General features: G+C 24.4%; 4 protein-coding genes across 11 annotated transcripts in view; 3 read left to right on the forward strand and 1 right to left on the reverse strand.

Moving 5' to 3' along the window:
• Window positions 1-75: 75 nt before the first annotated feature.
• Window positions 76-5198, forward strand: SMC5 (structural maintenance of chromosomes 5). The gene is made up of 14 exons (XM_015322277.2): window positions 76-555; window positions 672-999; window positions 1316-1654; window positions 1747-1875; window positions 1997-2207; window positions 2287-2418; window positions 2568-3092; window positions 3191-3320; window positions 3422-3668; window positions 3752-4159; window positions 4247-4474; window positions 4588-4767; window positions 4854-4949; window positions 5070-5198. The coding sequence occupies exons 1-14, from the start codon at window positions 497-499 to the stop codon at window positions 5196-5198; spliced, it is 3141 nt and encodes a 1046-aa protein (XP_015177763.2). The 5' UTR covers window positions 76-496.
• Window positions 5199-5233: 35 nt separating this feature from the next.
• Window positions 5234-6066, reverse strand: LOC149033110 (small lysine-rich protein 1). The gene is made up of 2 exons (XM_089170873.1): window positions 5882-6066; window positions 5234-5775 (listed from the first exon to the last, which is right to left on the reverse strand). The coding sequence occupies exon 2, from the start codon at window positions 5772-5774 to the stop codon at window positions 5460-5462; it is 315 nt and encodes a 104-aa protein (XP_089026999.1). The 5' UTR covers window position 5775; window positions 5882-6066; the 3' UTR covers window positions 5234-5459.
• A 327-nt stretch (window positions 6067-6393) lies between these two features.
• On the forward strand, window positions 6394-9908 carry LOC107067085 (peptidyl-prolyl cis-trans isomerase, rhodopsin-specific isozyme). 2 transcript variants are annotated; one of them, XM_015322278.2, is made up of 5 exons: window positions 6394-6821; window positions 7771-7975; window positions 8601-8803; window positions 9224-9366; window positions 9611-9908. In XM_015322278.2, exons 1-5 carry the CDS (start codon window positions 6738-6740, stop codon window positions 9705-9707), a joined length of 732 nt encoding a protein of 243 aa, XP_015177764.1. In that variant the 5' UTR covers window positions 6394-6737; the 3' UTR covers window positions 9708-9908. The 2 variants fall into 2 exon arrangements, with proteins under 2 accessions (XP_015177764.1, XP_089026998.1); XM_089170872.1 differs by lacking the exon at window positions 6394-6821 and adding an exon at window positions 6871-7584.
• Window positions 9909-10089: 181 nt separating this feature from the next.
• The window catches only part of Piezo (piezo type mechanosensitive ion channel component), a 30019-nt gene continuing 25397 nt past the window's right edge, over window positions 10090-14711 (forward strand). For all 7 annotated transcript variants that reach the window (XM_015322283.2, XM_015322285.2, XM_015322288.2 and 4 more), the window contains exon 1: window positions 10090-10619. The gene's annotated coding sequence lies outside the window, so the exon portion shown is untranslated. The remainder of the gene's footprint in view (window positions 10620-14711) is intronic.

Raw genomic sequence — 14711 nt, forward strand, 5'->3', positions numbered from 1 at the left:
AATCCCTAGCTTTAGTTACTATACTAACCTAATATTATAACCTAACTTAAACAGAAGTAATTTATGCGCGTGTATGAAACTTCAAACAAAGTAACTGAAACGTTGTTAGTATTGTGCAAAATTGGTGTTATTTATTTCTTTAAAATATTGTATTAATAATTTATTATTAAATGTTATTTATTATTGATTAAGTATTTATTCAAGTATTGAATGTAAACTTTCACTGTGAAAATTATTTAATATAACAATTCTACTTCATGGTTATGTTTGATTTTTGCACTTTAGTGCGATTAACTATTATTTGTTAAATGTGCACTAATTTAATAATTAATGTATTAATTTATACATAATGCATGATTTAAGTATAATTTTCAATTGAAACATTAGCAAGATGCGAACATTAGGAACATTTTATAAATCAATGTTAATAGTCTATCATAATACAAGTAAATAATTCCCTCCAAATTTATAAACGTACAAATCTTAAAAAAATGCAATGGCAGATAACATTATTGAAAAGGGTATAATAACGCGAATTTATCTTGAAAATTTTGTGTAAGTATTTACAATTATATACATAAAAAAACATTAATCTTCATTAATTTATCAAATATAAAGATATAAATATTTATTATTAATATTTTCATTCTTATTTTTGTGTGTGTGTGTAGAACTTATAATCAAGTTGTTATCAAACCTGGAAGAAATTTGAATTTAATCATCGGTCCTAATGGCACTGGAAAATCAACAATTGTATGTGCAATTGTACTTGGCTTGGGAGGTAAACCTAACATTATTGGTAGAGCAGTGCATGTTAAGGATTACGTCAAGAGTGGTTGCAATGAAGCCAAAATAGAAATTCAATTGAAGGAAAGTCATTCCAAATTTGTTACCATTACAAGAACATTTAATGTATCTGGAAAAACATGTTGGTTTTTAAATGGACAACCCACCAATTATGCAGCTATACAAGAATTAACAAATAGTTCTAATATTCAGGTATTTATTTGATTTGATATTACAAATTATTTGTATATGGAAATAATAGTCAACAGGTATGCCTTGTTGAAAAAATGGGTTTTTATATGATCACTAAAGTTAAACAATGATGAGCACAGTTAGTACTTGAATAGGGTGACCTATGTTGATGGGGTTGATTTTAGAAAAATGATAAGACAGTCTTTATGAAAAGATGGTAGACTATGTTAAGAGTGTATAGAAAAGTTCTTCAAACCCATAAATGTGGCAGTATAATAAAGATAATTTATAGAAATAACATTACATAGTTAAAGTTTGTTTTTATTTATCTTTACAGATGGATAATCTATGTCAATTTCTTCCGCAAGATAAAGTTCATGATTTTTCAAAAATGAATGCCCAAGAATTATTAGAAAATACAGAAAGATCAGTTGGAGATCCGATATTATTAGAATACCATATGAAGTTGAAAGATTGTCGTGCTGAAATTAAAAATATTGAATCAAAAGTAGTAAGTAAACAACGCTTATTAGAAACTAAAACACAAAAATATGAACATTTAAAGGGAATTGTAAGTACTATCAAAGAAAAAAAAGCAATAAAGAAAAAAATTTTAACATTGAAACAAAAGAAAACTTGGATGTTGTACGATCAAAAGAGAAAACAGTTGGTTGAAGTGAGTAATTTTTCTAAATTCAATATTTAATTGAAATATTTGTATTTATGAATTTCTTAAAACATTTTTTTTTTTATTTTACATATATACAGGCAAAAAACGAAAGAGATTTAGCCGAAAATAAAGTAAAATCCTTACAAGCCAAACTTATGCCGATAAATAATATGATAAAGAAAACACAATCGGAAATTAACAACCAGCAAAGTATAATAAACGATTATGTATGTGTTTATTATTATAAATATCATTATATATAGAATATTTACAAAATCAAAAAGAAAACTTGTATGTAATAATATCCATAATATTCAATAATAAAATAATCATATTTTATATTTTTAGAATAAAAATAAGATCATTGCGAAATCATCTGAAGCTAATGAAGTAATGAATAACATTCTTCAAGTTGAAAACGAAATTAAAGAAGCTGAAGAGGAATGTTCACGCAGGATACAAGCAGAACAAAATCGTGATCAGGATATTAATCTTGTACAGCAGCAAAAAAGTAAATTAGTTAACGATTTAAGTCTAATGATTAAAGATATTGGTTCAGGTTTGTACTTGATATTACATTTTTCATACATCTTCATTTATTCCTATATAATTAATCATCTAGACTTTTTAATTTATAGAAGAATCATTAGAAATAAAACAAAGAGAAATTTCAGTATGTTTGGAAAAACAAAAACGTGTTAATATTAGCTTAACAAATGAGATAACCACGTATAAACAAGAACATGAACGAATTGAACGAGAAATCAGAGGTATTAATACATTAATACATTAATACATTAAAAGTATAAAATTGAATATATTTGAATAATATTCTACCACTATGTTAAAGATTAATTAATTATTTCTTTGATACTGTATTAAAAAGTATATATATATATATATATATTTTTTTTTGTAGCTGTAACAGAAGAACAGAAATCCATTAATATTCAAGCAAAACGATTAGAGATTTTAAGACAGAGAAGTCCTGATTCATATAAAGGTGTACTTTGGTTGCGTGAAAATCAAGATAAATTTCGAGGAAAAATATATGAACCAATGTTAACTTTGATTAATGTCAAAGATATTACATATTCGAAATATTTAGAAAGGATTATTGCTCTTAGAGATTTAATAGCATTTGCTTGCGAAAATAAGGATGATATGAATTTATTAACAAGATATTTGAGAGAGCAACAAAAATTACAAGTCAACATAGTACACGTCAATCCTGAGAAAAGAATTTACTTAAATCCGAATATACCATTACAAAATATCAGAAGATTTGGTTTTGAGCATTATCTGGCTTCGCTCTTTGATGCACCGTCTGCTATAATGAAATATCTAATACCATCATATAACTTGAACAATATACCAATTGGATCACGTGCTGTAGAAGAAAATGTGGAACATATACCTCATAGTTTAACTTGTTATTTTAGCCGTGAGTAATATATAAATTTAATTCTATAATTTTTCTCTTACATTTTTTTAATTTATATAAAATAATGAGAATTACACTTATCATATTTACATTTTTAGATGATCATATATATTCCGTGAATATGTCTAAATATACTGGTCAAAAATCGATTAAAAAGATACAAATATCTGGAAATGGAATATTATCGATAGTATTAGATACAAATAAATTGCAACAAATGGAAAAAAGGTATACTTACAATACTTTATATATATATATCTATCTATATATATGAGTTTATAATTTCAATTTTAATTATATTAATCATATGTAATAATGTATCTCTTTAGATTGAAAATGCTTATTGAGAAAAAAGAAGAAATTTTAAGTAGGATAAATGAAATTAATGAAACATTAACTACAGAGAATAAAAAATTAGATAAATATCGTGAAGATCGAACAAAATATCAACAAACCATGCAACAAATTCAAACTCTTCGAAATAGAATATCTATAGTTAGTCAAAAGATTGAAAAGTTAGAAAATGAACGAACGAGTAAAGAAGACATTATAGCTACTTATAATAAACACATTCAGGTTTATATTTACATATATATATATATACACACATGTATAATATTTTATATAACTTATTAATTTTCTAATTTATATTTTTACAGGATATTGTAAAAAAACAGTTGGATAAATACAAAGAATATAATTCATTATTAGAAGATCGTTGGAAATATGAAAGAATAATTGAACAAGCCAAGTTAGCGTTACATTTGTATAAAATGAGTTTATTAAATCAAGAAAATGATATTCAAGATTTGAAACAAGAATTATTAGAAGCTGATAAAACATTTAAAGAATTAGAATTACAATACAGACCTTTAAAACAAGAAGCCATTAAAGTATTCAACGAAGCAAAAGAACTTACCAATGGTCTTAGTCCGCAAGATGAAAAATTTAAACCTATAAATCAAATATTTAGTAAATTACCACTTACAATTGAAGAAATAGATAAAGAAATAGCTGTAGCGCAAACCAAAGTATTTTGTATGAAACAAAATGTTGATGCTGAAAATGTAAGTAAAAAAATAAAAAAACAAACAAACAAAGTTTAATTATTATTAATGCTTTTTTGTTTTGTTTGTAATATTTCTTATTGTCAGATATTTCGAGAATTTGAAGAATTGGAAGCGGATATACATAATTTACAAGAATCCACAGAAAGGGAAAAATTACAAGTGGAAACTATTACCCAAAATATTAATAAATTACGCGAAAAATGGTTACCACCTTTGGAAAAATTAGTTGAACATATAAATATGAATTTTAGTTCATATTTTTCAGAAATGAAATGCGCTGGAGAAGTTGCCTTATCTCATGGTGATAATGTGGTTAGAGTTTTATTCAATTCCTATGAATATAAATATAATAGTAACTTTAGATTTGTTAAGATTAATATTTGATTAATTAAATGTCCATTTAAATATGCACATGGTTGTTTTAGATGGACTTTGATCAGTACGGTTTAAAAATTCGAGTAAAATTCCGAGATACAGATGAATTACAGGAATTAACAAGACACCATCAAAGTGGTGGGGAAAGGTCATTAACTACTGCTATTTATATGATTTCTTTGCAAGAATTAGCTAGAGTACCTTTTCGTTGTGTTGACGAAATCAATCAGGTATTTTAAATGAAATTTGTCAATGCGCATTCTCTTTATATATTATTAACACAATATTATAAAGAAAATATTGATTATATTTTAAGGGAATGGATGCAATTAATGAAAGAAGAGTTTTTGAATTACTGGTTAAAATAACCGGAAGGCCAGGTAGTTCTCAATATTTTTTATTGACACCAAAAGTAAGTATTCAATAATTCGCAATATTATAGATTGAAAATTAAATATATATTTTAATATTTGATTATTATTCTTTTTGTTTTGTTTTGTTTTGTTTTGTTTTGTTTTGTTTTGTTTTATAGCTATTACCGAATCTCTCGTATTTTGAAACGGTAACCGTACATTGCGTTTTTAATGGTCCATTTATGATCTCAAGTTCGGAATTTGACGTAGAACAATATTACAGAGATATTGCACAGAACGTAGGTTAAATTAAAATTAATTTTTATAAACTTTAACGTATTTACTAAAAAAAAAAAAAAAAAAAAAAAAAAAAATAATAATAAGCGTTTTGATAATTCCGACTCACCCTATATAGTAAAACGTCGTACAAATATATACATAAAATAAATATATATAGATATATGTTTATTTTTGTAATGTCTGATTTTGTAAAAAAATGTATGTGAAAAAAACAACTGATAAATATATATATTTATTAAAAAGTTATAGCCATGAATATATATTATATATTATAATATATAATATATAAATTGATCATATATGAAATGATCTCTATTTTTTTCCCTTTTTCTTTTTTTCTTTTGTGCCTCTGGCCATGGAAATCCTCGACATTTTAAAACATCCATAATATTGTGACACGTATAATAAGCATTTTCCATAGCTTCTTCATTAAATATATCCATGGTAAATTTTATTCTTCCACCACTTTTTTTCGTTCTTCTTGAACCTTTACTTTTCTTTCCGTTGTTACCTTTGACTGTTTTATCATTGTTCTTATTATTGCTGGTAGATCCTTTTCTTTTACCTTTACCTTTCGTCGCCATACTAATTATAACAAATAAAACAAATTATAATATTAATCATATAATTATTTCAGTAATTTAATATTATTTAAATAATTATATGTATATATTTTCAAATTTCTACATACCTTATAAGATATTACAAAATTTGCATATTACGAGTACTATGAAACACTTTCATACACTAAACACTCGTTGCTATGTTGTCAGTTGTATCAATAAAAGAATAGTTCCTATTTATTGCTTCTTTTAAATATAATTACATATATAAAAATATATAAATATATACAAATACATATATACAATATAATAATGTACAAAATACAAATATATATATATATATATAATATAATATAATACAATATAAATATATAATAATAATATACAAATATAAAAATATTTTATATGTATACTTTATTATACTTAATTTAATATATTTAATATAATTATATATTTAATTTATACCTATTTAATATATATTATATTTATAATATATTAAGTACTTAATATATTCAATATAATAAAGTATACATATAAAATATTTATTATTATATTTTTAAATTTTTTATTTATTAATTAATTTTATTATATTTACAAAATGAATAAATAAATAATTCCTTAAAAAACACTAAGAGAGGTAAGTTTCCTTTATTAAAAATTACAAATTGCAATATTAATACTTATATCCATAGGAAAGCAAATAATCACAAATTGAATGAAATTGGAAGGGTGGGAAATTGAACTTTAGGTAATTGGACCTTCTGAAAGAATTCATGAGGAGCGCAGACGCAATTTATAAAGAGTTTGGACTTGGACAGAAGCGCGTTGACTATTCGACGGAAACTTATAGTCAATTTTTTGATCTCAATGTAACACGACAGAATTTTAATACGCGTTATAAATCGTTTGCATAAAATTGTGATTTTTTCTCTTTCTCTCTCTTCTTTTTTTTTCTTCTCTTTTCAATCAATAAAATTAAATTCTATGTATTTAAATACAACTCGTCAAATTATGAAGTGTTTTTTAACAGTCGTTTTTCTCGTTAGTCTTCTTATCCCACACAACAAGGTATTATTTCGTAAGATAATTAGAAATATTTGTAATGAATTTTTTGCGAAATTTCATTTGTTATTTATCTTAATAATCGTTAAATACATTTTCATTTTACTTTCATTGATATTCATTGAATGTTCACGTTTTGTTCGAATTATCTTGACATACATCTCACTTGGAGGTTTCCAGATAGGTTGCTGTAATTATATGGTTTCCCAATAATATCGTGTGATGTATATTATTCGTTGATACGTGCAAAGATTTCTTTTTTTTTTTTTTTTGCAAATAATGTCTGAATAAAATTGCAATATATTTGGCAAAACAAAAAATAGATAAACTTTAATCGAAATATCTAAATCATAAATTACAATGAAATTCTTATTAAAAATTATTATTGTTAACATTTAACTTGTTCCTTTTTTTTTTTTTTATATGATGCAATCACAAATATCAAATAGTTTTAAACATTAATGCAATAAATAAAAAAATAACATTAGAAATATTAAATGAAAAAAACATCAAGTGTCATACGTTTGTAAATATCAAATACATATAAGGTTTCCCTCGCTGTTTTTTTTTTTTGTTGTTTTTTTTTTTTCTTTACAAACGAATACGCATGCGTTCGTATGGGGGAGAGGTTGCACGTTTTCAACATACATTTCAAATTGAAATATAATATCACCTGTGGCATTGAAGAATTTCTAATGAAAAGTATTCGGTTGCATATAAATCACGAATTAAATTTCTACAAGAAACAAGAAGCCCATGTAGTATGACAGTATGCAATGTTAATTCGTTTTTATCATTCATTTTGCCTATTCGAATCTTTTGTGAAACTCAACATGAAGGGTTGCATATCAAAACTAACACTTTAGTCAATATTTTTCAAATGCATCTACTTACTTGCATACGTTAAAGTATACTGAGTGTTTAAATTTAATGAAGATGATTGTATCTATTACAGGCTACTACTTTTACAATCACAGATAAGGTTTATTTCGACATAATGATCGATGATCATCCTGCCGGAAGAATCGTTATAGGATTATTCGGTGATGTTGCTCCAAAAACAGTGAAGAATTTTCTTACGATAGCTACGACCGGTATTAATGGAAAAACTTACGCTGGTACAACCTTTCATCGTATTATTAAGAAATTTATGATTCAAGGTATTTCTCATTTAATATTTCTATAGTGTAAATTAAATCTTTTTGTTATGGTAATGTTGTTCGCAAATGTGTATTATCACGATACAGAGTGAAATCTTTATTCAGATTTACTTTAATTTCAACGCTGATAGAACATTTTCTAGTAGCACAAAATATTGAATACATGTGCATTTAATATTAAAAAAAGACATTGAATCTCTTTTTAATATTAAATACACATGTATTCAATATTAAGTACACATGTATTCATAATAAAAAGACATTGAATCTCTTTTTAATATTAAATACACATGTATTTAATATTGAGTGCTACTAGGATTATAACTTAACTACTTAAAGCACAATTTTTTTTTATGTAAAAAAACATAATTTAGAATATTGTCTTGGCAAAACAAAAAAAAAATTAAAAAAATACAAAATTAATCAAAATTTTTATAGCAGCATAGAATACAACCCCGTTCGAGTTAATTCGAGCGTGCAACTTAAGGGGTCAATACTTATGCATATTTTTTATTTACAAAAATCTTTAATTTAAAAAATAGGATTCACTAATAAAATACAGATTTTGATTGACTATAGTTAATTAATCCTTCTTATGTATTTTATAAACGAATGAAAATCTCAGGTGGTGACATTGAAAACGGTGATGGTACAGGATCGATCAGCATTTATGGACAATATTTCGACGATGAGAATTTTGATTTACCACATGCCGGACCATTTTTCCTCAGTATGGCAAATGCTGGTGAAAATACTAATGGTTGTCAATTTTTTATTACAACCATAGCAACACCTTGGTTAGACGGAAAGCATACTGTTTTTGGAAAGGTAAAATATAAAATAAAATATATACAGGTAGAGTCCTACTACAATACGGCATCTTATAACATGGTTTCGCTGTAACATGATTCATAAATTGTGGGAACCCTCCTTAAACATGGCATCCTATAACACGGTTTCCTCTTTTAAAAGACCTTTGTAGAACACTGTATATATATATACTATACACTATATATAATATTATAATTTAGTATTTAGTATAACTAGTATATTATAATATACTATTATATAATATATATACTATATAAATAATACTAATATACTAAATAATACTATATATATAATATTATTTTTAATAATTTATTTAATATAGTATATTTTTAGTAATTTATTTTTAGTAATAAATAAATTATATTATATATGTATAATTTAATTATTTTTCGTAATTTATTATTTTGAATTTAACAGGTAATCGAAGGACAAAGTGTAGTTTTCAAAATCGAACAAACAAAGACAGATGTCAATGATAGGCCGATCAAACCAATAGTTATATCTGAAAGTGGAATAATTCCGGTGACGTCGCCATACACCGTATCGGATGACCCATACAAGTAAATTTATTTTTTTCCCCTTATTTATCTCACAATGTATCTTGTTTGATAATTCTCTCTGTAGCTTACTTTTTTTTATAGATAAAAGATATTTATACAATTATGTTGTATAAATATTAGAGACATCGTATGTTTTACGTATTATTTGATATATACGTATAATTAAATTTTGTAAATCCATTTAGTAAATCGTAATATTAGATAAAATGATTTCCCAGACTATCTGTCATCCATTAATTTGCAGTATCTGGGAATGGATCAAAGCGACCTGTATACCATTGAGTTTCAGTTTCACGGTTCTTGGCTTTTTTCACTGGATGATGAAGCAACTAGACGTTTAAAGATAATCTAGAAAGTAATTTTATGAAAAACAAAAAGAAAACTGAAATATATAGAAAGAAAAAAAGAATATCACAATAAATAAAAGATGTTATTTAAATCGAAAAAAACAAAAATCGCATGTTATTAAAATTATAATATAATATATATATATATTTGGAATGAAATAATTGTTAATAAAAATCAATGAATAACAAACGAAATTATACTTTGATTTCAATTTTTCAATGTTTCAAGGATAATATAAAAAGTGACTTTAAAAAAGAAATATGTCGAAAAAGAGAAAAATATTATTGAGATCTAATGTGATACGGTCCTGCGTAGTGAGGTAGTGTCAAACGCTACTGCGCATGCTCGGATCGCTTTATATGCTGGTATACGGCGAGTGTCAGTAGTAGGGATTGACATGTCGCACTGGAAGGAGGTTATTCAAAGCCAGTTGTGTTTATCTATTCGGTAGTGACATACCGGCAACTGCAATGGCATTTATAGTTATCAAATCTCATAAGAAGAACAATAATATTTTTGAAGATTCTCCAATATTAATTAATATTTCACAATCGTAGTATATTATAATTATTCGCGTGTGTAATTAGAAAAAGGGAAAACCTGATGATTAGTTTGTCCTTTTTTTTTTGATCCTAACCAAAGTGATCGTCATTCGAAGACAAATGTGTAAGACGGAACGGTAGAAACTTAAAGAAAAACAGAGATAGATAAAATAATAGCACAGGTGCAACATAGTGATAAGAAAGAACAGTGTTGTTAACTATTATATACGTACTTGACTATGACTATAGTGAACTAAGAAAGCGCATGTTGTTTTTTTCAAAATTCTATCGGCAAAAGAACAGCTGGGAGAGAGATCTTAAAAGGAAATGCTTTAAAACGCAATCCCAATTAAAGCGTTCAAGGTAAAGATTATTCACATTTATTAATATTTATTATTTTTTTTATTCCAATGATATTTCTTTATTTCTGCTTTTTTTTTTTAATTTATTTTTATTGAGGTTAATTATACATATATATATATATATATATATTTTTTTTTTTTTAATTTAATTTTGTTCGATCCTATAAATCTCCATAGATCAATAAAGGATCCATTAAACGTGTATATAAAAATTTGACAATTTTTTAATTGAATTATTTAATTGATCAAAGAAGGCGGAACCGCGTATCAAAGTTGTCCCTGTTAATGTGTATGATAAAAGAACAAAAATTCAGACGATTCTATATTTTTAATAAATTATTTCTCTTTGATTATATATTATTTAAACATTATTAATTGAGACTACGAACATCAATTTACATCTTCCATTTTTTATTTTTATTTATTTTTTTTTTTTGAATTATTTCTTTCATTCCATTGTAATTTGACTCACTTATGCGCATACCATTATTAAACAAAATTCAAAATGTTATTTACTTTAAACAAACAGTATTATAAGTTTACCATATGGTTTAATAGAAATACAATGATTTGAATCTATGAATTAATTCAAAGATACTTTGTACAATTAATTAAATGAATTATCTTATCGATTTAGTAATTATTATCCGTATATATTATCGCCATGATTATCTTTCTTACTAGCTACCTACCCTTCGTGAAACGAATTGGGGGGGGGGGAGGGAAAGAAAAATCCACCCCATTTATTTCGTTACTGAAATGCGGATAAGTCGTAAAATGAGTTTGACATTTACTGAATTTGATGATTTAACAGAAAACGAAGGGGGTTGGTTGCTGAGATTGAACTGTTGGCACAGTTTCTAAAAGTCGTTCATCGATTTGTTTATAAAGACATCATCTTTGTTCGTAATACGTATGCACAACACACACACACACACATATATATATATATATAGGCATGGAATATAATTTTTCACTTTTATTTGAATCTTCCCGCGATAAAATGATGTATGTGTGTCTCGATATGTCTTCTTGTTTATTTCTTTAGTTTAATATTGTTTTTTTTGTTTCGCGCATGATGTCATACTTTAAAACATGTTTCATGATAATAATAATGTATATCATAGAGAGTTTATATATTTCTACGATTTTTTATTATATAATAAATTGTAAAGTTACATGACAAGTTGTAGAAAAAACATATGTTATCCTCCACACGTTACGTGTATTTTATATATTTTATAAATATATATTTTATATATATAAATATAATAGTATATATATAATAATTTTATTAGATATAATAATTATATATATATATATATATATATATATATATATATATATTATAATAATTATTGTATATAATAATATATATAATAGTATATACTCTATTATATATATGTACTATTATAATATAATATAATTTAATATAATATATATAGAATGTGTATATAATAATATATAATATATTATAATATATTATTAATAATATATAAAATTATATTATAATATTATAAATAATATATATTATAAATAATTTATATATATATAAATTTATATGTAGGGGGGGCCTTCGGGGTAAACACCCTAAAGGGGTATACCTGAAAATAAACTTCTTCTATATATAAATTTATAATATTATAATTAATTATAATAAATTTATAATACAATATATATATATATATATATATATATATATATATATATATATATATTTCGCACATTTTTAAAGATTCATCTGTTTAATCCTCTACAATCGAATGTCTCCTCTCAGGGGACATCAGACTAGCCATCAGATGACATTTTTTGGATAAAGAGAATAAAACAGTTTCAATCTTACATATTAGGGCGTGCATCAATGAGTTTTGTGTGTTTTGCTAATTAATTTAAAACACAGTTTTTGGTGTATATTTTTTTACATACCACACTACTTTCAAACATTCAACATTCGTACACATTTTTAGGAATCAATTGTGTGCGAAAGTCGAGAACCTGCTTTATTCTCATTCTTACTCATTCCCATACATGTAATATTAAAAAAAAAATAAAAATAAAAGAGAGAGAGAGAGAGAGAGAGAGAAGAATTCATTATATTTGCCTTGTAAAATTAAATGCCACGATTACGTTAACTTTGAAGTCGTTTCAAATTTGACACACTCCCTTGATTAACCGTGTCGCATGTCACGAGTATTAGCACGCAAAACATAACATATATATCATCACGTCATCCTTGTATGCACACCCTTCCGTAAATGGCTATTCAAGGATTGTAATATGTTTTACAGGATCGTAAAAAGAACATTCGTATATCATCGATATTGTATCGTTTTACGAGCAATCATAATCTCTATTTTCAGTTCCTTTTTTGTTTATTTTTTATTCTCTCTTTTTTATTTTTTTTTTTTTTTTTTTTTTTTAGTACAAAAAGATTCTTTTCTATTTTCTTTCTCCATATAAAAATATAATATAATATAAAAATATATTAGAGAATTATAATACAAAATATGAAATATATTTTATATTATTAATATAATATAATATGTTAAAATATAAAATATATTATAATATAAAATATAATCTATATTATTAATAATATATTAATTAATAATAATATAATAATAATATAATATAATATAAAATATATTATATAATTATATTATATAAAAATAATATATTATGTAATAAAATATATTATAATTAAATTATTTAGAAATAATATATATTATATTGTAAAATATATTATAGTTATATTATTTAAAAATAATATATTAGTTAATAAAATATATTCTATATTATTATAGTATTATATATATATATATTATTATATATATAATATTATTATAATAGTGTAACTATATTATTATAATAGAGTATAATATTATTATTATTATTATACTAATAATATAATATAAAATATGAAATATGTATATTGCGCATTTCGATAAAAAAAAAAAAAAAAAAAAAAACTTACAAAGAAACAGGAAGAAACTTCTCTTGAAGAACTAAATAATTCAACTTTGACCATTTCAACTTCTAGATAAAGAAAAAGAGAGAATAGATATGTTCATTTTATTTTTTTCTTCAATCTTTTTCTTTGTTTCTATCAATTTTTGAATAAAATCTTCATTGATAATTGAAACAAAACATAATATGGAATAAAATAATAATAAATAGATTAAAGAAGATATGATTTTAAAAGAAAAAAATTGATCTAAGGTTAAATATTGGTCAATTATTAGCCGTAACGTATCAAATCAAATACGAATACATTTTTAACGAAGGGAAGAGTTCACGAACGGTCATAGGAAAGCGATAGTTCTGGCCACACACTCACACACCCACATACACACACACATATACTCACACTCTGTTATACTAGAAATGATCGATCGTATCACCGATAGCTAGATACGGGTATATTATCCATTGAGTAACGCAATATATATATATATATGTTATCTACTTGTAACCACAAACACCTTTGTTATACTAGTGTGTATTAAGTATTACGTTGGTAAGCTTGGTCTAAAGATAAATTTTAATAAAAAATTATCACGAAAAAAAAAATGACAAAATACTGAAAAGAATTTGTTAAAAAAAGGCACACACAACCCATACACACACACACACATACACACACCCATACGTAAGAAAATATTACGAGAGTCAATGGCAAGATCAAAGTGATATTTTTAATCTTATTTTATAAAAAGGTTTTATGTGATCAAGCAAACGAGAATAAAATTGATAATATTAAAAGTTGTTTATACAGTTAACTAGTGGTAATCAAGTTTGACTTATTAGATCGTCCTCAAATTCAATGAGAATAGAAAATAACAAGTATTTAACGTGTGCGTTGATGGATGATGTATAATACAAGTTGGACCATGTACTACTACAGGTTGTCTCAAAAATTAACTTTAACACTAGAGATATATCAGGCCTTTTTAATTCAAAATTTCTACTTCATGTAACATTTGATTTCTGTAAATATATAATTAAGCGTTTTGTTTATTTAAAAATGTCTATAAATCGATCATTTATCTATTAATATTATTATTATTGTTAAATATTCTTTGTTATTTTGTAA

Source organism: Polistes dominula, unplaced genomic scaffold, assembly GCF_049000335.1.
Source record: "Polistes dominula isolate Pdom_NZ unplaced genomic scaffold, Pdom_raw_medaka contig_79, whole genome shotgun sequence".
Classification (NCBI taxonomy): Eukaryota; Metazoa; Arthropoda; class Insecta; order Hymenoptera; family Vespidae; genus Polistes; species Polistes dominula.